The sequence below is a fragment of the Simochromis diagramma genome, unplaced genomic scaffold (assembly GCF_900408965.1).
Source record: "Simochromis diagramma unplaced genomic scaffold, fSimDia1.1 OVJJ01000822.1, whole genome shotgun sequence".
Classification (NCBI taxonomy): Eukaryota; Metazoa; Chordata; class Actinopteri; order Cichliformes; family Cichlidae; genus Simochromis; species Simochromis diagramma.
The window spans coordinates 9490105-9515064 of NW_024387520.1; the positions used below are offsets into that span (position 1 = coordinate 9490105).

At 40.7% G+C, this 24960-nt stretch overlaps 1 protein-coding gene and 1 long non-coding RNA gene across 17 annotated transcripts in view; both read left to right on the plus strand.

Moving 5' to 3' along the window:
• Nucleotides 1-24960, plus strand: part of cacna1ba (calcium channel, voltage-dependent, N type, alpha 1B subunit, a) — a 332183-nt gene that overhangs the window by 200167 nt on the left and 107056 nt on the right. For all 16 annotated transcript variants that reach the window (XM_040019432.1, XM_040019434.1, XM_040019438.1 and 13 more), the window contains 2 exons: nt 12343-12544; nt 18802-18966. In XM_040019432.1, coding sequence (XP_039875366.1) covers nt 12343-12544; nt 18802-18966 — 367 coding nt within the window. The remainder of the gene's footprint in view (nt 1-12342; nt 12545-18801; nt 18967-24960) is intronic.
• Nucleotides 778-8838, plus strand: LOC120726111. Its single transcript, XR_005694277.1, has 2 exons — nt 778-884; nt 7468-8838. It is a non-coding gene; the product is annotated as an uncharacterized LOC120726111 (long non-coding RNA).

Here is a 24960-nt window from a genome sequence, read left to right on the forward strand (position 1 = left end):
CTCTTACTGGGACAGTGGCGCGGCTGCCCCTCTGTTGGTCTTCCTTGGTCTCTTGTGTTCTGGAGGCCTCTGGATGTCTGGAGTCTTGATCTCCTCCATACCTGCTTCATGCCCTGGAGGACGGGGCTGTGGCTCCCCACACTCCCTAGCAGATCGTTACATGGAGAAACCTTTGGAATGCAAGCATGCTGATCCACACAGGTATGCACACAGGTGTACACACGGGTATTCACAGACGCGGACTACAGCTTTCTTGGCTGCTGCCTCAAAGCACATTGTGCGCTGTCTATCTTGCGTGCTGCACAATATCGTTTATTATTTAGTATCTACTGATATCTACTGCTAGCTAGTTTATTGTGATGGTGCCGTTTTTTTTATTTATTATGTTGCTCTTTGTTGTTTGCTTTCTCTTCTGTTTTTTTTCTCCATACAGGTGACCCAGGAGTTTTGTTCCTTTTTTTTTTTTTCTTTTTTTTTTTTCTTTTTTTTTTCTTCCCCCCCTTCTCACCGTCTCTTCTCCCATTTGGTTTTCTTTCTCTCCCTCTCTCTCTTTCATTCTTTCTCCCTGTCCTATCCTCCAGTCATGTCTGTCCCGTTTGTAGCAACTGAAAATAAAATAAATTCATAATTATAATAAAGGTCAATCAAATGGACCAATATGGCAAGGCCATGACGATCCACTTGGTAAAATAAATCCGCTTGGCATCTTTCTTGGCCTTAAGACAACAATTCTGATGGCTATAGATCCAAACGGGACACAAAAAAAAAAAAAGAACAATAAAGGCCCCAAAACCGAACCCTGAGGGACACCATAAGTAAGGGAGGCAGAGGATGACCTAAAATCAGAGACAACCACAGAAAAAGATCAGTTATGTAGATATTAGGTGTCAAGTGTTCTCTGACTGTGAGGTGCCCAGGTAAGAGCCTCTGTATTGCCGAGAGTATGGAGAGCTCTCTTGGTAACTCTGACAGCAGCTTCGGCGGCCCCATTTCGGTGAGGTGAGTCAGCGGGAAGAATCTTCCATGCCCAGGTGGTCTCATTTTTGGCAGAGTATTCTTCAAGCGACTCCTTGTTTTGTTGTCTCAGGTAAGCATACATTTCTTCCAACACAGGTTTGGCGCCGACAAAGTTTGTGCCAGGATCTGACCAGATTTTCCGGGGATGGCCTCGGACAGAAGTGAACCTCTGGTAGGCAAGCAGGAAGCTCTCTGTTGATAGTGTGCTCGCTAGTTCGACATGAATGGCTCGGCTTGCCATACAGCAAAACACAACTCCCCAAACTTTCATGGTCACTCTTCTCTTGACATCATCTCTCACATGATAGGGTCCAAACAGGTCAACAGATGTGAATTCGAATGGTGCAGCAGGATTTGACCTCTCTTCAGGTAAGTCTCCCATTACTTGCTTGCAGGTTCTTGCCTTTGCCTTCTTGCAGATGATGCACTGGTCAACGACCTTTTGGGCAATAATTCTTCCTCTGACAACCCAAGCCTTCATTTTCATCCGCAGTAAGGTTTCTGCCACTCCGCCATGTCCCTCGCTGTGTGCTTCTCTGGCAAGGAGGGTGGATAGCCAGGCTTGGAATGGTAGAAGGGGAACGGCTCGCGGTCTTTTTTGAAGGTCTGGATTCTGCCACCACAAACTAGAAGTCCACTTGTTTGGTCTCTGTAAACAACGAGTCTGTCTGTTGTGGTGCTTGGGAAGTTGACGCCCTCTTGTGCTGCTAGGCAAAGATCTCGAAGCATCTCTCGCAGACTGTGAGGACACCCGAAGATGGTACTGCCTCCCACTTTTCTTGGTCTCTGGTCTTGGATCTCATGAACTTTTTGGCAACCCTCCAGACCCACGCCACGGTCCCAATCAGCCTTCTCAGGTTGCTGAATCGCCTTTCGTTGATTAGCTGTTGGGTTGCTACTCCTCGTGGTCTTCTCGACTCTACGTGTGCTGAGTCCTGAGCTGCCTTGATGTGGACTCCGGTAAGGACCGCAACAAAAGTCTTTTTCTGTAGCTTTGTGACCTTTTCTCGAGCTTGGGCAGCGACTTCTCCGGCGGATTTCTTCAGCCACTCATCTTCAGGAAGTTGGAGAAACTTTGGACCCGACTGCCACTCGGAGTCCTCGGTTAGGGCATCTGGACTGGCCCCTCTGGTGAGAATGTCTGCAATGTTTGCTGACCCAGGAATCCACCACCAATCTTGGACATCAGTGCTACTCTGGATTTCACCAACGCGGTTTGCGAAGAAGGTCTGGAAACCGTAGCTCTCACGCTGGATTGCACCCAAGACGGTCTGGCTGTCAACGAGGTGGTACCATTTTTTGACCTGGATTCTGCAGTGTCTCTGGAAGTAGGTCTTCAGACGGGCAGCAAAGACTGCGCCACACATCTCTGCTTTAACAGGATCGCCTTTGTGGTTGAGAGGCGTCAGTTTGGCTTTGGACTCTACTAGTCTCACAATGACACTATGGCTGCGGCTCCAGCGAAGGTACATCACTGCGCCATATGCATGTTCACTGCCATCAGAGAACGTGATGGCACTAGGCTCTGCACAGGAATCTGGTGGAGTCAGGGCTCTAGTGAAATGCAGTTTCTTCAGGTCAGCATACTCTTCCAGAAGCTTTATGGCGTCTTCTCGGAGACCTTCAGACAAGGCTGTGTCCCATGTGTCTTCGAGGCAGTGCTTTACTTTTGCTTCTTGGAAAGCTCTCCTTACCAGGATGGCACCCTTTTGTTTGACGGGAGTCACTAGACCGAGTGGGTCGTATAAGCTGGAGACTTGGCTTAGCAGTTCTCGCCTGGTGAGTGGATCAGGTGTTTGCTCTCTGACTTCTTCTCTGAGCAGGTCTTGACCAAGGCGCATCTTCCTCCTTTTCTTTGAGAAGTTCACTGCAACCATGACATGAAGCTTGTCATCATTGATGGTGTAGCCAAGGCCAAGGGCTTTGTTGTCATCTTCCGTCAGCTGGTTCGGCAGGATCATAGTCTTTGGCTCTGATCGAGGCAACTCTTTCTTTGACTCCTCCCTCCCACTTTGACTGGAGTAGACCCAAGGCTTCATGTAGAATCCTCCAGCTCTCAGGATGTGCTTGATGTTGGCTGTTAGGCGTCTCAAATGGTCGAGGTCATTGTGTGATGTCAGGATGTCATCGACATAAGCATCTTCTTCCAGCACACGTTTCTCCTCTGTGAAGTGACTGAATGAAGGTAGGTTTGCAGTTTCTCTCATGGCGACTTGGGCTATGCAACCAGCAGGTTTGTCTCCAATGTTGACTCTTGTTATGGCATAGTCTTCTATGTGTGCATCTTCTGTGTCACGCCACAAGAATCTGTGCAAGTGGACTTCTCGATCTTCCAGCCAGACGGAGTTGTACATCTTGCGGATGTCACCAAGGGCGGCGTAGACACCAGCTCGGAACCTCAGCAGGACAGCTCTTATCGGGTTCAGGACATCAGGACCTTTGATGAGGATGTCATTCAGGCTGAGGCCTCTGTACTTCTGGCTGCTGTTCCACACCAACCTCACTGGGGTAGAGACAGAGTGTGGATTTGGCGCGATGAGGTGGCTAATGTACCATACTGGCCCAGTCCAACTCTGCAGGACTTCTTTGGACAGCTTCACTGCAGCTCTGCGGTTTACCATCTCATGAACTTGTGCAGCATAGGCCTTCTTCCATTCAGGTTCTTTAGATAGCTTCATCTCGGTTCTGATGAATGTTGCTTCTACTGCTCTCCTGTTATTTGGCAAGGTTGCTGGATCTTCTACCCATGGGTATTTGGCATGCCAATGTGGTTCACTGCTGTGGTCATCTCCAGTTGAATAAGTCAGGCCGTTCCTCACGATCTCCATCTCCCTCTCTTCTGCAAGCGTCATTTCTTTACCACCTGGCTGGCAGCTCCCACAACGACACCCTCCACATCTCGGCTGGCAAGCGGCTCCGATGCTTTCCCACCTCCACCACTTCAGAAAGTCTCTACTGCTGGTAGCTGTGGTGGATAGAGTCTCAGGGTGATCAGGATGCTGACAGGAAGCTAGGTCTTTAGTGAACTCTTGGTACTTGAATGCAGCAGCTCTCATTGACCTTGCGAAGTGAGTCTTGGAGGTGTGGGCCATCAAAGTGACTTCCTCAAAGAGGTCTGGATGCGCGCCCCCAATTGTCTTGCCAAGTGGACCGTCCCAGAGAACCAGGTCACCGATGGAACGGATCTTTTGGGGCACCAGCTGGCCTTCTTTATGGCTGATTAGAAGCTGGATCTCTCTGGGTCTGATGAGGTCTTGGAGAGGGATGTCAGGGAAGATCTTCTGTAGCTTTTGAGGTGGAACATGTCTTGTCACTTCAGCAATCTTGTCAAGACCATAGCAAACTAACTCGTGAGGCTTTAAAGTTCCTCTTGAGGTGTTGACACGGATCTTGAGAAGGTAGCGCTTGGTTGCCACAGACACCTTCATACCTCTGATACCCTGGAGGACAAGCATGACGTCTTCACTGCGAAGGTTGAGCTTACTTGCAGCTTTATGGGTTATGTAGTTTGTGTCAGATGCTAGATCAATTAGTGTCCCAATTCTCTGCCCATCATTGGCGATGACGTCAAGAAGCATCAGGATCACAGGGTACTCTTTTAGACCAGTCTCCTCCAGTAGACCTCTCTCTGCTGCCATGGAGTTGAAGGCTCGTGATGAGACGTTGCAGAAAGCTTTCCGACACTGCTGCGCTAGCTCTGGCGATAGTTTAGAGATGAACTCTTCTTGAACCTCTGTATACCTCCTCCCCTCAGCTCTCACCGGACCAGACTTGGGCCTTTGTGATAAGGGTCGTGGCAAGGGACAAAGAAGGTAATGATGCTGGTCTTTGCACTCTGGTTTTCCACACAGGTAAGTAGTCTTTCTGCAGGGTTCATCGTGGATCTCGAGGCATCTCTTGCAGGCTCCAAGTTGCTGCACTGCATCCTCTTTCTCCTGTAACTTTGTGTTGGTTCTAAACCGTCTGCAGATGTAGAGCTTTCTCTTGTGCTTTGGGTCCCCACAGATGATGCAGCCTGCTGGATCAGTACTGGATTTAACTGACTTGGTACGGGCGTACTTTATTGGGAACTTTGTTCTCTCCTTGGCAGGGTCGATGTCTCTCAGCTGGTCTAACTGCTCGTAGATGGACTCTTGAGATTGGAGGTATGCGAGCAGCTTGTCAAACCGGTTCTGATGAGTCACAGCATTCTTTGGATCAGCAGCGTGGGTAAGCCAGTCTTTCTTTAGGGACTCAGGCAGCTTGCTTTCAATAGACTTTATTACCAAGAGGTTCTTTATGGCATTTGCTTCATCCAGCTCACTCAAATCATAGAGGGCCTTTTCAACTGCGTGGATAAGCTCTATAATTCTTCTAGGCTGGTTGCTACGGACAGGAGGGATAGCTTGAAGCTCCTCAATGATTTCAATGGCGATGGTGGCTTGATTTCCATAGCGGTTCTCGAGGACTCTGAAGATCTCATCAGCTGAGGTGTATGTGGACAGGCGCAGATCTTTGGCCACTTTATCATCGAGGCTATCAAGAAGTTGGAATTTCTTTACTTCCACGGACCCGGTTGGTTCACCTTGCTTTTGCAGAGCCTCCCATTCCTTCCGCCATCTGTAGAACTCACGCTGGCTGCCGGTGAACTTTGGTAAAGCTGTGGCTTTTAATTTTATGGCTGCGACCGGGGCTGCATTGCAGACTGTGACAACTGCTTGGTCGGCATCTCTTTTAATTCTCTCTGCTTTGATAACGGCGGCCTTCCCTGACACCAGCTTTGGAAGGCAGGTTTCGAGCTCCATCAGTCGACGATCACAATCTCGCCTCTCAGCAGGTGGAGCCCAGCGGTTCCATGTCTGGTGTGCCTGCTTAGCTTTCTTCACCAGTTCTTCTAGATGGTGGAGCATAAAATCATATGCCTCCAGGGGTGTATCAGGCTGAGTGGATGTGACGTTCTCACACGCCATTTCTGCTGATTTTAGAGCAAGGGTCAGTTCTTTTTCACCATATGATGTCCACAGTGTCTCTCTGATCAGGTGCTTCACCTCCTTCAACTTCTGCTCACATTCTTTCTCCGTTTTTTCGACGTCTGCTCTCTGTTGGCCCATCAGCTCCGGTGTGCCCTCTGCTTCACACTGCGTGATGTAGGCGGCCTCAAGCTCCTCGTTCGCGTCAATCACTTTGGAGCCCTCTGCTGTGAGTCTCTTGAAGGAATCCTGCAGCTCCTCTGCAGACATATCCATGTGGGTCCTTATTATATGGTTGGTGAGTCTGGAAAACAGTCTCTTTGCAGTGGTTCGCTCTATTTTCAGCTCTTCGAGTGACTTGGACTCAGCCATGCTGTTTTCTCGGTTGTTGACTGGACTGGCAAACGGCGTGCGATTTCCTCCAGGCCCCCAGGTGGAGTCTTCTCCGTCTTTGTGGTGAGCTTTTGTGGAGTCTTCACTGGTCAAGGCCGGTTTCTCTACTGGCCAGGCCGGTTTTTTACTGTCAAGTGTTCTCTGACTGTGAGGTGCCCACACTTGAAAAAGACCAGACTTTGAATTTCACTCAACTTTATTTTGACCAGGTAGATGGGTAAGTAGCAGCAGGTAAAAAACCTTTCAACACAAAAATAAAGAACATTTCATTAACCAGTAACCATTCAGATAAATTACATGCATTACACAGAAGACAGATGAAATAACAAAATACACTTCAGTAAAGCCATTTACCATGTGTTAATTTAACTGTGTTAATTTAACTGTGGTTCTTAAATATACAACATGTGTCTTCTTTGCATATAACACTTTTTTATAAACAATTGTATTTTAAAGTATACATTTTAGAGTTCAAACATTTTACACAAATATTTTAATAGAGACTTTAACTAAGGATTTTCTTTACAAAGAATTATTTTCTTTAAATCAAAACCAAACATTTATTCTCTATTTTTACGATCCACCCAAGGATTTGGGGGGTAACTATTTTTAATATTAATTAACATAAATATGTGGGAACACTAACTGCACAAACAATTTATTCAAACTTAAACATTCATTTTTGTCAATATAATTTTTTAAACTTAAATGCAGCAACTATTTCCCTAAGCGTAAAACATTTGCACAACTGAGCTTCCATAGTTCCAAATATATGTGCAGCAAATGTGAGCTCAAGAGCTTACCGATAGCCCGTCTTGTTCAAAGTCTTCCTCACAGTGGAAAAGTGCTTTGTTTGCCGTCCTCTCAGTATGTTGCTCACGGGTCAAATGACTGCTGCATGCATTTTAAGGTCTACTAGGCACGCCCACCCTTGATTGCTCTAATGTGGCTCACCTGGCAGGGCGGCGCACACCAGGCCGTGCTTAGTTGTTGATTGCACCCAAGGTCTAATCAGCAGCCATGCACAAGCAGCAGCACCGAACAGGTAGTGGGCAGGAGGAGGAAGAGAGGAATAACAGCCACACCTACTAGGTCAGCGCGACATTAGGAGAACCACTCCAAGGCAGTACCCGATACACCAACCCAATATTTAAGCCTTTCGAGGAGGATGTGGTGGTCAACAGTGTCAAAAGCCGATGTGAGGTCCAACATAAGTGGGACCAAGCATTTTCCTGCATCATTATTCATCAAAATGTCACGTGAGACCCTAAGAAGGGCTGTTTCTGTGGAGTGAGCTCTGCGAAAGCCGGATTGAAACTTATCGCAAATGCTATGTTTGTCCAGAGTTGCTATAAGTTGCTTAGCCACAACCTTTTCTAGAAGCTTAGCAATTAAGGGTAATTTAGAGATAGGTCTGTAGCTGCTCCAAAGATATGGAGCTGAGGTTTTTGTTTTTTTTTAAGTGGGAGAATAGCAGCACTTTTAAAATAAACCGGAACTATACCAGACGCCAGTGAAGAGTTGATTAGAGTGAGCACAGATGGACCAATAATTAGTGACCTGACACTTAAGGGGAATGCTTACATAAGTAATATGCTAAAATAATATAGCAAGTCAATAAGACTTTACAAACCAGGATTAGCTTTTGTAAATATTTTCCTAGAAATAATTTTTTTTATACATTTCCCAGTGTTATAACACTGTTACATCAGTCTTTCAACACCAACTGTCTGCCATCTACAATCCAGTTTTGAGAACCCTTCCCAGGTGCCTTAATGCCCACTCACATCTTCTATCAGGTGATCTCAATAGGTCACATGATAGGGTGAGGCAATGTCTCACAATGGTTTACCTGAAATCTCTGCTAACAATGACCCACACCCTTTTTCACACCTTGGCTCATGTGATGAGCTGTCTGATCAATAGTGGGTCAACAACCCTCTTTAAGGGATAACTCTCACTAGTGTTTAAATACCTGGAACTCTCTACCCTTTTTTAATGAATGGTGGAAATGAAAGTTTCAGAAGTTTCACAGATGAGAGATGAAATGTCTTCAACAAATTTAAAGAACTCCAGTGCTTTTTTTTCCCTGTAAAACGATATATAACGCTTGGCCAGGACTTCTTCTCAAAGTCCATTACAGTGGGTAAAATAAGTATTGAACATGCCACTAATTTTATATTATATATATTTCGAAATGTGCTATTGACATGAAATTCTCAAAAGATGTCAGTAACAATCAGAGGTGGAAAGTAGCGAATTACATTTACTTGCGTTACTGTAATTGAGTAGTTTTTTTTGTGTATTTGTACTTTTTAAAGTCATTTTTCAAGTCTGTAATTTTACTTTTACTTAAGCATATTTTTTTAAAAGTATTGTAGTTCGCTACGTTTTCAATCACACCCGTTACTGAGTAAATTAAAACAAAAAAACAAAAAAAACATTGCGCTTCGGAAATACTGCAGGGAATGATGGGTAGTAGAACAACTTGGCACTAAGGTCACGTTAAAGATGGAGTCTGACCCCGGTGTTACGGATCTAGTGAAAAAAGAAGCCCCGTCGAATTCTGCTGACCCTGAACTCGAAGAAACGGATGTGAACCCCTGGCCGTATTTAAGGGACCATTTCGGCTTCAGGTGCAAGAAAGGCAACGGCTTTATTATGCAGTGTAAGCTGTGTTTGCCCAGAGAGACCGAGTTAGCAGCTTTTAAAAATTCCACATCAAACCTGCGCAAGCATGTAGAGGTAAGTTAAATACAACTCGTACCGTTATGGTAGCAAAAAGGCTGTGTTCAAATTAATCACATTAAGTTAAGACATCTGTGAAGAACACAGATAACGTTGGTTGGTACAGCAACTTGCTGTAATCGGGCACGTTGTTGTCCACGCAACTTACATTTTTTTTTACTGGGTTGGTAAATTGCCAAAAGAAAATGTGTTTACCTACGTTTTTCCTGTTTGTTAATAATAATAATTTATTTTAAAAAAATAGTTAAATTAAAGACAGAAGCGGCTACTTTCTTACTTAACCCACATATGTTCACACTGCAGGCAAAAGAATAACAGAGCGCTCACTTACCTTAGATTAGTCAAAGACGGCTGACTTCTGTTACTTGTTAATTAGCACTTGCAACCTCCCGTTAGCCTGTTACTGTCCAATAAAATAAAAAAAACCACGAGGTATATTGGTATAATTTACCAGCGGTAGCTATGTAATGCATTGATGTCTTATTAGGGACGTCAAAAAACTTTCTCTCAAACTTAACACTGGCCTGCCTGCCTCAGCTGCCTTCGAGCGTCTCTTTAGCTGTGCTGGACTACTGTTCACTGCAAAGTGAGCAAGGATGAACTCTACTAACTTTGAAAATCAACTGCTCCTCAAAATTAACAGGAAGTTCAGAGAGTAACACTCTAGGATGGATACAAAGGAACTTTAATCTAGAGGTACAGTAGGGCAGGTGCCAAGTTTAAAAAATTAAAAAACATTTTTAAAGCAGCTGCCGTTCAGTTCAGTACTTGTTCTCTTATTTGACAGTTTAGAACACATTCTCATGTGAAAGAATGATATGGTTTTGTATTGAAAACACTGTGATACCTGACAGTTTGGTTGATTGGTTTGGTGACCATTATCCATTTTCATGTATAGACTTGCAGTTTAACTGCCACTGCACTTTAATTTGTAAAGTTTTTCTTTTCACTAAAAAAGAACTACTTTGAGATTTATATCCCACTGTCTTTTTTTGCACTACTCAGAAGCGGCTGTCCTCCTGCTGACAGAAAAGTAACTATGTAACTTTTACTCTGAGTACATTTTAAATTAGCTACTTTTTACTTTTACTTGAGTGCATTTTTAGACAGGTAATTTTACTTGTACTTGAGTAAAATTTCAGCAAAGTAATAGTACTTGAGCAAAATATTTTAGTACTCTTTCCACCTCTGCATGCATATATAAAACAGGTCCGTGGCTCCGAACCGTAGTAAAGGGACCTCTGGCTAATATGTCGGGTTCCGCGTCGGTCTCATAGCCGAAAACTAGCTTTACTTTATGTCTCGGTCAACTTTGCTAGCGAGAGACAGAGAGAGGCGTTGAAAGGCTGCTCCAACGGAACTTATTTTTTTCGGAGGAAAACACGAAAAAAGTGTACAGCCGAGTCTTAATAGCTTACTTATAACTGGGCTCATCAGGCACTCTTTTTGGCTGCAGTGGTTATTATTATATTTGCATGCTTCCAGCTCCCGTTTCTGCTCGGTGACAGCTCGTACTTTTCCTTTTTCTCCCTCCCTCGCTCACAGACGCATAACGGGTACGGCAGTCCATTCTCCCTGCAGAAGGGACTACACTGTCCATGAAGCTACATTCTTTAGGGCTGTGCCTGTAACACTCTGCCTATTGCCTTCATATTAAATCATTTTTGTGAATAATTTTTAAAAATATTTCTTCACGTCATTATGCGGGCCGCAAGTAGAGGTGACATGGGCTGCGAGATTGAGACACAGGCCTCTTAATGCGTGTTTTGTTTGGGGTGTGGAAACCAAAAATAGAGAGGGCATAGCCGAACATATGAAACAGGAAAATACCGCCGTGTAATCACTTTATTTCAGCAAAGTAACTGTATTCTAAGTACCACCTTTTTAAACGGTAACTAACGGAATACAGTTACTCATATTTTGTATTTTAAATACATAACGGCGGTACATTAATTCCGTTACTCCCCAACACTGGCCACAACCAGGTGTTCCCTGCAAGATTTCAAAAAGAGGAGTGAAAAAAAAATATCAGAAAAGTTGTCCAAGAACCATGGACCACTAGTGGAGAGCTAAAGAATGACCTGAAATCAGCAGGTATAATTGTTTTAAAAGAAAAAAAAAAATGCCCTCAACTGCCAAGGCCTGTATGCATGCTCACCAAGCATCACTACATTGCTAAAGAAAACGCATGTTGAAACACAATTAAACTTAGCTGAGCAACATTTAGAAAAGCCTGTGAAAAACTGGGAGCATATATTCTGGTCAGATAAGAACAAAATTGAACTCTTTTGATGCCATAATACACACGATATTTTGAGGTTAAAAGGGAAAGCTTATCACCTCAAACATACAACCCCAAGAGTGAAGTTTAGAGGAAGGAACATCATGGTGTGAGGCCTGTTTTTCATCATACTGCACTGGCACCACTTATTTTAATTGAAGGAAGGATCAATGGAAAAATGTATCAGTGTATCAAGACATTGTTGATAAAAAATCTGCTGCCATCTAACAGGATGACGGGGATGAAATGAGGGTGGATGTTTCAGGAAGGCAATGATCCCAAACACACACTCAAAGAAACTCTCAACTGGTTTCAGAGAAAGAAAATAAAACTGATAGAATCGTGCAGTCAGTTACCTAACCTGAATCCAATCTCATCTATGGAAAAGAAAAAGAACCTTAAGGATTTGAAGCCAATGCGTACAACTAGTTTCAATAAGCGTGTTCACTACTTTTTCCCTGTGTCATTTGTCATTAGTATATATAACTTAATTTAGGGATATCAGTGTCTGATTTCTTTGCATGTGTGAACTGGATGGGTTGTTACCAACTTCTGGTAGTAATTCATGTCAACATCTCAAGTCAACAGCAACTTTAGAAATATATATACAGAAGACTGGTGACGTGTTCAGTATTTGTTTTACCCACTGTATATACAGCTTATTTCTCGTAACCTGAAGGCTTTTGTTTTCTTTTTGTTTGTTTTTTAGTTTTTTGCAATTTGCCTTTATTGGATAGTGAAAGTGAGGAGAGGGGGAAGACACACAACAATCCCCACTATCATGCAGTCTGCTCTAGCTAATAGCTAATTTTACTTTGCTTTAACTAAAGAATTGTTTCACTTTGTTCTCTTGGGAAACACACACAGCAACGTTTCCTAGCCTGAGTTATATAGTTTATAATGCTTAGCTTAAAGTGATTGCATGGATATGTTCCTGTACCTTCCTTGCTGCAGTGTTCTGAAGCACTCCGTGGATGCCACCTTTGAAGACCAGGGTCCCAGTCCAGGCTATCGGATAGAAATGTCAATCTTCTACGTGGTCTACTTTGTCGTTTTCCCCTTCTTCTTTGTCAACATCTTTGTTGCTCTAATCATCATCACCTTCCAGGAACAAGGAGACAAGGCCTTGTCTGAGTGCAGCCTGGAAAAAAATGAGGTAAAGAGCTCAGAAGTTTTTAGTATTTTAGAATATGTTCATTCATTCATTCATTCATTTATTTGTTCATTTCAGGCACAACAAAATACATATATTGAACATAAAGTGCACAAAACAAAAAACAAAAATTACCTGAAAAGGAGTGGGACGAAGAAAACTTATTAAATCCCACCCCTATACTCACTCATCAACAAAAAACAAGCTTCCCACAGCTACGCCCATCGTTACAACCAAACAAACCATCAACAGCCCCGGGCACATGCAAGCATCTCAACGGCAGCTCGCAAACAACAATTAGAACCATCATAACTAAATACAGAATATATAATAATTATAAATTGCGTTACCACAGGTAACAGGCAATAATAATTACATAGTGACAAATATACATACATACATACATACATATATATCTACACACATGTACATATATGCACACACTTTTTTTTTTTTTTTTTTTTTTTTTTTTTTTTTTTTGGAATCATACCAGCAATGGTAAGAGAACAGACATTACAGAGTACACTAAAACCATCATTGAGTATACTGTGACCAGACCAACTGTTTGTACAGGAATTTAAATCTATGAATATTTTTGCATTGTTTCAGTAGTAAACTCAGACTGTTCCAGATTTTCACACCACATACAGACACACAAAAACCTTTACGGGTTGTTCAAGTTCTGGGTAGTTTGAATTCCCCGAAGCCTCTCACATTATAAACCCTTTCTCAAATTTCAAATATAATTTGTAAATTTGTAGGTAGAAGTTTATTAAAGGCTTTGTATAAGATTATAGATGTATTGTAATTAACCAGATCCTGGAATTTAAGTAACTTTGCCTGAAGAAAGAGTTTGTGAGTATGATCTAGATAACCAGCCTTGTGAATAATACGCAGTGCTCGTTTCTGTACTGTGACTAATGGATTAGTTGTATTTTTATATGTGTTTCCCCACACTTCCACACAATATGTAAGATATGGAAGAACCAGGGTACAGTACAGAGTACGAAGTGCATCTTTATCAAGGTATGGTTTCACTTTGTTCAAAACTGCGAGGCTTCTGGAAATTTTGGTTTTTATGTGTCTGACGTGTGGTTTCCATGAAATTTTGTTATCAATTATGACTCCCAAAAATTTGTTTTCACTCACATTATCAATTGGTACACCTTCAATGATAATTGGTAATTCTATATTATATTTTAAATTACTGAAAAACATTGCTTTAGTTTTATTTATATTTAATGATAATTTATTTATATCCATCCATTTTTTTATTAATTTTAGCTCCCTGTTTACGGTCATTACAAGATCAGTGTAATCATCGCTACTGAAAAATATGTTGGTGTCATCTGCGAACAGTATGAGTTTAAGTACTTGAGAAACATCAAAAATATCATTTATGTATACATTGAAAAGTTTTGGTCCCAACACTGACCCTTGGGGAACACCACATGTAATACCAAGTTTCTCTGAGTGGTAATGCCCTATGCTAACATATTGTTCCCGACCCGTTAGGTAACTTTTTAACCAGTTACCAGCTTTCCCTCGAATACCATATCTTTCCAATTTATCCAATAAAATTGAGTGATTGATTGTGTCGAAGGCCTTTTTGAGATCAACAAAAATACCAACTGCATATTTATTTTTATCCAGTGCATTAGTGATTTCTTCTACTGCCTCAATTATCGTACCTGATTTTCTCTTTTTCCTGGTATGCAGTATTACTGCATACCAGGACCTATTGACAGAGTGAGAGGTGATGAACACAGGATAGGTTGCCACTCTACTAGAGTAAGGCAGACTACTCTACTCATCTGTCTTACAAAGTTTGAACATATATAATGATTGCTGTGTAACTTTAGCTTCATAAATCAAATTGCTTTAAACGCTACGTCCAGATGAACAGACTCAACTTTTGGAGATTTACTTACCTGGATGATTGAGCATGCATCAAGAAATTGCTTTAAACTTTCAGAATCGGTCTGCTCTATCTAATAGCTAAAAACAAATCATAATCTGTAATTTGAAAACTTCACCAGGTACATTATTGGCTTGCTAAAATATTAAAAATAACTAAAGCTGTCTATATTCGAGTGCACGCTAATAAATGCAAATGAAGAAAATGCTATCTTCATTAAACCTTCATGTTGGATTGAGCAAATATGAGAAACTGAACCACAAAAAATATTAATAGATTGTCCTATCCAAATAGAACAAAATTCTGGGTTTTCCAGATGATAATTTAACTATAATTCAGAAGATATTTTTGTTATTTAAGTGATTTTTTTGTTTTGAAGACTTGGGTCTTGCCATCTGAAATCAGCATAAAAACCAAACTAACCAAAGTTTGGGTATGTATTGATCATTTTAGCCTCAATTTTTTATGCATTTTTTTAAAAAGGCTTCCACCCACTTTCATGCTTTTTTTTTGTTGTTGTTGCTGTTTTTTAAACAAAAGACAATGTTAGAACATGATCATCTCAAAAACTATTAAAAAGGTTGAAATTTTCACTGATCTTTATTTCCATCAAAATGAATCAGTATTTGTGATAGAGGCATCAAAAACTGTCTGAATATTTAAAATATAAAAAAAAAATCAAGCAATCCCGTAAAATCCCCATGTGTGATAACACATAAATAATAAAACTACACGTTGCGAAAGAGAACTAATGATAACTTCTGGATGTTATCTAATATCATTTAAAAATAAATTTAAAAAATGTGTCAAGTTTATTTCTATAACATATTTAAAAACAACAGCTGGTGACCAAAGTGCTGTGTGTCAAACATAATCAAATAACAAGGCATAGGACAGAGTGCCCGATGTGACAGATAGTTAGAGATGCGAATATGGGGGTTATATGGTCTTGCTCGTGTGTACCAGTCAATAAGCAGTGGAGCATATAAATTTAAAAAAAAAAGAGGGGGGGGGGACCCCCATGCGTGTTTTTTTTGTATTTTTTTTTTTTTTTTTTCAGGAAAATGTATCCCCAGCCTAACCGGAAAACAAATCTCACTACTATACTAAAAAAGTAAAAAATATCAGTAGATAGTCTAACCTGCAGAGAACAACATTTTGGAGTTTACAGATGGTACATCTGTTATAAGTGAGAAAACAATGTTCTTAAATATATGCATATTTTTCCTTTTTAAAACCTACTCTATCCACCTACCATTTTCACACCTACTGCCACGGAGGAGTCTGATAATTCAGATTAAGGTTAAAATATACAAAGATGTATTACAAATACAATCAGCATACTGATCCCCTCTTGCCAGTTGTGGAATTAGGGTTAAAGTTGGGTCACGAGGTCAGGGCGTTAGGGATTCTGTTTAGGAGTTAGGGACAGAATCTTATCTCACTCCTGATCATGCCATTGTCATGCATTGTGCTGTGGCAGGCAGAATGTGGACCCAAATGCAGGTTTCAACACACACGGGGATAACTCAAAGAGGCAGCTTTATTTGCTGTGAACATCCATGCAAAGAAAACACAAAACATAACCTAAACAGGAAACTAAAACTAGGGAGCTAGAAAAACAAGAAACTGGGGCGGGGAGTTACCTAGGACCACTCAGGAAAGACCACAGGAGAGACACACAGTTAAATGAGGATACCAACGCGACAATGGACAGAGAAAAACACAGGCAGAGAAAAACACAGGGCTAAATACACAAGGGAGTAACGAGAAAAGTAGAAACACAGGAGGAATACAGCTGGGAAAGATCCAATGTAACAAGATGGGGAGGAAGCAAAACTTAATACACTAACATAGGACATAAGACTATCAAAGTAAAACAGGAAACAGGAGACAGGCACAGAAGGATGGACTTGTAAATGAACAACATAGATATATTGAAAAAATAACTTTGTGTTATATCTAGAATGATTAATATATGTATAAATTTGGCTTGTGTTGGTTGACTGACCTAAATAATAAACTTCTGGCTACTAACCTTATTTAAATATGAAATATTTTTAAAAATATTTCATATTTAAATAAGGTGCCGGTGCTTAAACAGTGCTCGAACCGGTGCTTAAAGGATGGAGAACACAACATTGGTCCAAAAACCTCTCATGTTCAGCTGTTTTTTTTGTAAAAATATAACAATGTTAGCCTTTTCTGCAGCTATGGGGCATATATGGCATCACTCTTGGCTGGAAGCAGTGCTTAAACAATGGAAAAAAACACAAACTTTGTCCAAAAACCTCTCATGTTTAGCTGTTTTCCTCTTATTCTTTGGTCATTTTAGCCTTTTTGGCCAGGGTGAAGGGAGTATCGTTTGCTAGTTCACCTTACATGCATTAATTTAATAACGTGGTTAGCCTACTCAACGTAAATTACACACGAACAACATTAAGCTACTCACACAGAGAAGAACGGCTGCTGCTGCCATCATCATCCGTCATCATTTCTGCTACACTGGCAGGGCTAGGGGCCAGGACTCTCCTCTTCGGGTTTTTGGGGGATGTTGCTAACTTCGGCTCCGATAACAGGCAACCCACCCGCAGTAGATGTGCACGGTGTGAGGTCTCGCAGCAAGCTATCAAATACGGCGCATTTCTCGGCTTTTAAAAAAAACGCTATGCATCGCCAGGTGTTTCATCAGATTTGAGGTGTTACCTCCTTTGACAGTATCACAGTATCAGCTTAAAGCACTTGTTGCAGGCTGCTGAGTTTGCATATTTTGCTGTGAAGTACAGCCAGACTTTTGACCGCTTCGCCTTGGGCATTTTTAATCTGTAGCTCTGCTCTAAAAGAACGTACGTACCTGGGCCCGCCTACTATCCTCGGAAACGTAAAATGATTGGCTAGAAGTGTATCACAGCTCAGGAAAAAAAAGCACCGAAATGTGCGCTGCTTTTCGGTCTGGTTACTACCATTTATGTCAGAACCGGTGCCATGACCGGTACCCATCCCTAGTGGGAACATGTCTTTAAGTGGTGAAGACAGCCGCACAAAAGTTAGGATTTTCGTTTGAAAACGCATGGTTTTCTCTCCGTTTTGACCTTCCATCCACACTTAGACAGCGTTTTCGCTCATGGAAAACACAGCATTTTCAAAACGCTCTCGAAAACGCATACATTTGAAAACGGTGCTTTCGCGTCGCAGTGTGGACAGCGAAAATGGAGACTTTCTAAACAGTGACCAATTAAACAAAGACAACTGAGGGCATTATACAGCAGTTGTTTTGTTTGCTCTCAATTTTGACAGCCCTGTTAAAGATTAATATCAGTCTGTACATGCTCCAGATAGCTTTTCTTCAAATTCTTTAATTTTCACTTGCTTTTGCAACTTTGTACTTTTGTGTTACTCGCAGCAACAACTTCACCTCATTGTTAATCCATTTTAAAAACTCTGTGGTTTTCCTCAACATTTTGCCGGGACGTTTCAAAGAGCCAGAAAGTAAATAAACGGCAGACAGAAATGAGGCAGGTCGCATCCGCAGTACTGGAACGTAAGCATTTTCAATGTGGAAGCGCAACTCTGTGAAAACAACTGACAACGCTAGTGTGGGTGCGGAGCGTTTTCAGACAAAAACGCTGTTTTCAAATCTATATGGGCTAGTGTGGACGTAGATAGAGAAACAGACAACCATTTTCACTCACATGGGCAATTTATCCCCAGTTAACCTAACTCCACTAACTGCCTGTCTTTGGACTGTAAGAGGAAAATGGAGCCCATGAAGACCACTGTGCTGTCCTATATTTGATTTTGTAAAGCTAATAACTAAGCTGAGACATTTTTAAGGCAAATTGGAAATGGTTTAACAGAAATGTTCAAAAATTTTGATGATTTCAGATGGAATGACCAAAGTCTTAAATATAATCTGCTGCTAAGAGCCATAAGACACTTTCAAAATCTTAAGAGGTCCATGCGTTGATGGGTCAACTTGTCTTGGTAACATTTGGTAAACATTATTAAGGGTATGGCCACTGACCACTATGTATTTGTTGGTTCAGTATTTTCTCCTTATCTGGCTTCTGTGACTAAATATGCATATTTTTGTAATACATTATTTGTAATATATACCTGTTCTTGGTTAATTTTACTTAACAATGATCCAGTTTTAGCATCTGGGACCTAAATAAACTGTTACCCAAAGTTACAAAATGAAAAAAATGTGGTGTTTGTGCCTAAATAAAATATTTAATTATTTCTAGCAAAGTCAGGCTTTTATCCATACAAAACAGAGTACTGAAGTTCCATTCAAATGATAAAAACAGTAAAGCAGATATGTATTTTTATTTTGTTGCAGAGGGCATGTATTGACTTTGCCATAAACGCCAAACCGCTAACACGTTACATGCCTGAGAACACACAGTCCTTCCAGTACAGGATGTGGAAGTTTGTGGTATCAGCTCCGTTTGAGTACTCCATCATGATCATGATTGCTCTCAACACCGTGGTACTCATGATGAAGGTAAGAAAGCATATGAATAATAAAATACACATACAGGTGGTTTAGCTTTAGGTCACGTGTTCATGAATCATGAATTCATGAACATGTGTTTATAGACTTTTATGTCTTTAATGTTATATATGAAGTTACTGGTAGCAATCATTAGCAGGGACAGTTGGATGCTCTGGCCAAAAGTAATAAAATCCTCCAGCTGCTAACTTTAATCTCGCTGATTCACTCAGGTCATGTCTTTTATAAAATTCTTCTCTTTTTACTAAATAAACAAAAATAACAAACAACAAATAAAAAAGCGTAGGCAATTGTTAGTCAAAAAGTAAATTAAGTTAGCCAACTAGTTGCTGCACCTTCTTAGATGACCCTCTTAAGTTGTCACTGGTGGAAAGCTAATTTTGACTCTAGGCAATCACAATTACATTTTTTAAAATTAAATTATTCTCCCATGTCTTGTAAATCGCAGAACAAAGGAAATAATTAGTCTTACCACAACACTGATCACGAGTTGGTCAGACTGGTGAAACTCCCATTTCTGTTAGTGTAAAGCTGTTTATCTACATTTAATCCCAGTTAATAGAAAAATGAGTGTGGTTCCAACAGTACATCACAGTCTGCCCACATGATATAAAAATGCTGCTGTAGTGAATGAAAGAAATGTCAGCACAACTGTTTGAACTTGAACTGTAATGAATAAATGTGTAAAATTACAGGCGGAAGTTGTATTTAACAAAGTTCTATGAAATCACAGAAGATGGCCCTTTTCTGTGGACCCATTGTATTAAAAAAACAAACAACCAAAACAAATTTATATAGCCAATAGTAATAAAAAAATTTTTTTTTAAAAACAGGAAACTTTTTGTTATTTGGTTACTTTCCTGCAGTAGTGAATGGCAGTGGAACAAGTCTTTATCAGCAGAAAAAGGTGTAAAACGTACATGCATGGTACCTGCACAAGCGTATTGTGTTGTATATATTTACTCATTATTGACCATAGGCTCCAGAAGCCGTTCCTAAGGCTTCTGATCAAGTTCATTAATAATAGCCCAATATTGAGCCTAATACCTTGTGTATATTAACTCATTGGTGTTTCATCAGTGTTACAATTGCACAAATTGCTATAGTTGAACTAATTAGTGTGTGTAATCTGACTTCATTGATAGATAAAGTTGAGTATCATCTGCATAGCAGTGAAAATGTATGCTATGCCTTCTAATGATACTGCATAAAGGAACTGTGTATAATGCTGGGCATACACTGTGCGATTTTTGGCCAATTTTGAGCCGATTTTTCAGTTGTGGTGATCAGTGGCGGAGCTGGGGGGTGGCTTACTGGGCTTAAGCCCGGGTTGTTTTTTCAGAACTCCGGGGTCTTTTGGAGTGTAATTTTTTCATAGTTAGATGCCTGGCTGACAACTGTATAAAACAAAAAACTACACACAATATTCGAAGCACATAGTGCACCCTGTGGGAATTTACGACTGTGCATACATAAATCCCCCCTAATATTGGTATGATCCGAGCTCAGGCACTAAGTGGGGCGGGGCAGCTGCTGCCTGCCAGTGAGCTGTTGGAGAAACGGAGCTAGGCAGACAGAGGAGTAGTGATGGGATTTCCGGCTCTTTTTAGAGATCCGGCTCTTTCGGTTCGGCTCACTAAAAAGAGCCGGCTCTTTCGGCTCCGAACCGGCTCTTCAGGTTATTTTGTTGCTTTAATTAATTTATTATTAACAATAATATAAAATTATGCACAAAAGGAATTACTAACGTAAAAAAAAAGTGGTTTTATTTATATATGTTTATATATAAATATATGCGGTGGCCCCTAGAGACAAAACACGTACAAACTCCAAAACACATTTCTAGCATGAACTGAACTTCCAAAGCAGAGCTACTAGATCACTTAAATTACACAATTGAAAGCATGTGTGTATTGTTTGTGTATTTATACACAGGCACTCATATATATTCAAATAATTTAAAAAAAAGTTCATTTACCTGTTACTACCACACACCAAATCCAGTCGTTGGTACTTGCTGGCTTGTGTAGCCACAAGATAACAAAAGCTCAACACTGCGCCCAGCATCCTGGAGCACTTCTGTTGTCTTTTGTACGTGTTTTGAGTTTTTATGTGCTTCGGAGTTTTTACGTGCTTCGGAGTTTGTACGTGTTTTTACGTGTTTTTACGTTTGTACGTGTTTTTACGTTTGTACGTGTTTTTACGTTTGTATGTGCTTTGTCTCTAGGGGCCACCGTAAATATACTTTTATTTATTCACTCCACATAAAATGTTGTAAATAAGTCATATAATACAAAAATCAACTATTCACATTTCAACTTTTAACTATTTAAATTTTCAGCTTTTTCCTTTTACAAATTTAAAGTGAAAACAACACAAAACACTGCAAACCACAACACAATTAAATATAAATTATAATATGAAAACAAAAAGAAGATGCATATTCTCTGTCATATGGGCCTGCATGAATAAACTTTCTGAATCCTTTATCATCTGCAACCGAAAATAGTTGTGGATGATTACTATACCTTTCTAATGTGACGTTGTTGTCCCTGGCTCTCTTTCTCTCTCTCTCTCCCTCTGGCTCTGTTCCTGTGCTACTGAGTGTAACTACTGCCCCTCCCCCCTCTGCCCAGCGTAAAGCACAAGGCTCGCGTGCAGAGTGAAGCGGAAAAAAAGTGCGAGAGAGAGGGTGAGAGAAAGAGGGGGAAAAAAAAAAAAAAAAAAATACAACCCACGTGACGGCTTGCAATAAGGAGCCAGCTCGCGTTGTTCACGTCAAAGAGCCAGCTCTTAACAGCCATTTCGTTCGCGAACGACCCATCACTACCGAGGAGAACTGAAGTTCGACCAGGTACCAAAGCAAATCATTCGTACTGTACAAATAATGTAAATATGACGGTGTATCACAAAAGATTGATATCAAACTGATCACTAACCCATATTACATTACTCGCTCTTCAAGTGAATCAACAAATGAAAAGCCGAACAACAACAATGCTGTTTCTTTAGAGAGTCTTAGCTTACATGTGTGTTTATTTCATATTTTCAGTTGTTACAGTCCACGGCTAAATAAATCTGTTTCAGTAATGTACTGATATACAAGAATGGACATAAGGGGTTTCTTTCAAAGAAAAAACTCTGGTAGTATTTTATATATTATGCTTTGTATGTTGTTCAGTATATTTCTATGCAAAACAAGAGGTATTTCAATACACAGCAGTATATTCACAGTTTAAACCAGATATTTACATACACTTTATGGTTTCAACTGTATATTTGATGATTGTCAGCACAAAGAGGGAGAGAGAGGGAGATGGAGAATGAGGACAGAACAAAGATGGAACAAGAGCAGGTGAGATACACATGTTAGCCAAATGGTTGTTTACCAAAAGTATCACCGTATTATAGGTACTCATGTATCTTGTACCTAGTGTTTCTTTTTAGGTTTGTTATTTTTCAAGTTATATATTTATTAAGTTATGCAGGCTTGTTTGCACAACAAGGCTAAATAATTATATAAACTTTGCTGAATCTGTACTTTGGTAGAAATAAAAAAATAAGTGTAGTGCAGGTCTATGATGATTTTCAGTGCTACTATCATCTAGTTTTGATTCTGGTTCTGTCTTGGTTAAGTCCTAAGTAGTCCTGATTTTGAACTGTTGTAGTCCTGTTTAAATTCCGGATCAGTTCTGGGTCTGGTTGAATTGGGGTTTAGTCCTCGTGTCTTGATACAGCCCTGATTTTGTTCTGCCTTGCTGCTTAATTAAAAGTACCCCCCCCCCCCCCCCCAAAAAAAAAAAATCCCACATGCATACTACCCTTTAGGGATAAGCCCCGGGTGTTTCAAATGTCTGGCTCCGCCTCTGGTGGTGATCGGCCCAAGTTTCGCCTTCATCGTGTGTCGTGCATTTATCGTGTAGTATACATGGGGTAACGAGTAGAGCTGGGCGATAGAACGATAACGATATGTATCGCGATATAACTTTTTCTCGATAGAAAAATTAAACTATTGCGATAGACCTCGCCGCTCTTGTCCTCTTAAAAAAAAAAAAAAGAACAGCCAATCCAAATTAAGTAGCGCAGAGCCGAACCAATCACAGCCGCAGCGTCACGTCACGTGACTTGTTACGTACAGCACAAGTGCCAAGCCGCACATGTGTATTTGTTTGGGAAGCAGCCAGCCACCGTACCGCCCGGGTAATGGAGGAAATGAGTGTGCCGACTAGAAAAATCAACCAAGCGTGACCGAAGGTTACCGAAGAGAAAACAGATGATGGTTCCAATGCCGGAGAGATTGTCGAACGGACGAGCCATAGAAGTTCTGTAGTGTGAAGGTATTTCGGGTATTTCAACTCTGACAAAAAACAGAGTAGCGTGCACTGTAAATTGTGCCGAAAGCAAGTCTGGAAATACAATAAACTGGTGCATGCGCTACGTCCACACGTACCCGGGTATTTTTGAAAACGCAGATTTTTCTATGCGTTTGCACCTTTCGTCCACACGTAAACGGCGTTTTTGGTCACTGAAAACGAAGATTTTTAAAAACTCCGGCCAGGGTGGATATTTTTGAAAAGTCCGTTTTTGCATTTACGTGTGGACTAGAAAAACGGAGAAAACGCAGCGTCAAAGGTGTGCGCATTTTTTGACGTCACACTGTGCGCCACGTTATTGTTTCGGTGAAATGAATTTCTACAATACTGTTGCTGTTAATTCTACTCTCTGCAGTGTTTAAATGCTTACATATACACACAGTTACTGTCCCTCCACACATACGACTCGATTCTGCTTCTATGCCCCAGCTTTGTTTACTTTTTCCCACCGAGGCTTCTAGACTTCTGATTGGCCAACATTTCTGCACGGTTAGGAATCTAGCTCCACCTGATGCTTTGGCATGTTCATAGCAGCGTTTTCCTTCATTTCTCCCTTTTATGTGTGGACGGGATTATTTTTTAAAACTAAAACGGAAAATCTCCGTTTTCAAAAATACCCGTGTACGTGTGGACGTAGCCTCAGTCTCTGACTGGAAGCGCTAATTCGTCATTCGGCTTTTGTCAGACTAAAGTAACTGTTAAAACTGTTTGAAAAGCTAAGCTATACAACAAGGAGAGATTGAGAATTTCCTTTTAGTTCTCAGTTTATTTGATATTGACAAAAGTTAGTCAGTTTTGTCTGTTCTTCTGTAAAACAAACTAAGATTTATTTTTAGAATTAATATTTTGTTTCTAAGTGGAATTGACAATTTAGTAGTCTGTTTCGTTTGTTCTATTTTGAAACTTAAACGCTTTAGCGGCTGCCTTTTGTGTAGTTTGCAATATTTGCATTTATTTATCTGAAAAAGTCTCATGTTCCTTAAGTACATCTACCCTGTTGAACTTATTATGGGAAATAAATATTTAAATAAAAACAAGCTGCTGATTATTTCACATTTTACTTGTGAGCAACGGCACATCTTACAAATATAGTTATTTGGCTTATATCGTGATAGATACAGTGGGGCAAAAAAGTATTTAGTCAGCCACCGATTGTGCAAGTTCCCCCACTTAAAATGATGACAGAGGTCAGTAATTTGCACCAGAGGTACACTTCAACTGTGAGAGACAGAATGTGTAAAACAAATCCATGAATCCACATGGTAGGATTTGTAAAGAATTTATTCATAAATCAGGGTGGAAAATAAGTATTTGGTCAATAACAAAAATACAACTCAATACTTTGTAACATAACCTTTGTTGGCAATAACAGAGGTCAAACGTTTACTATAGGTCTTTACCAGGTTTGCACACACAGTAGCTGGTATTTTGGCCCATTCCTCCATGCAGATCTTCTCGAGAGCAGTGATGTTTTGGGGCTGTCGCCGAGCAACACGGACTTTCAACTCCCGCCACAGATTTTCTATGGGGTTGAGGTCTGGAGACTGGCTAGGCCACTCCAGGACTTTCAAATGCTTCTTACGGAGCCACTCCTTTGTTGCCCGGGCGGTGT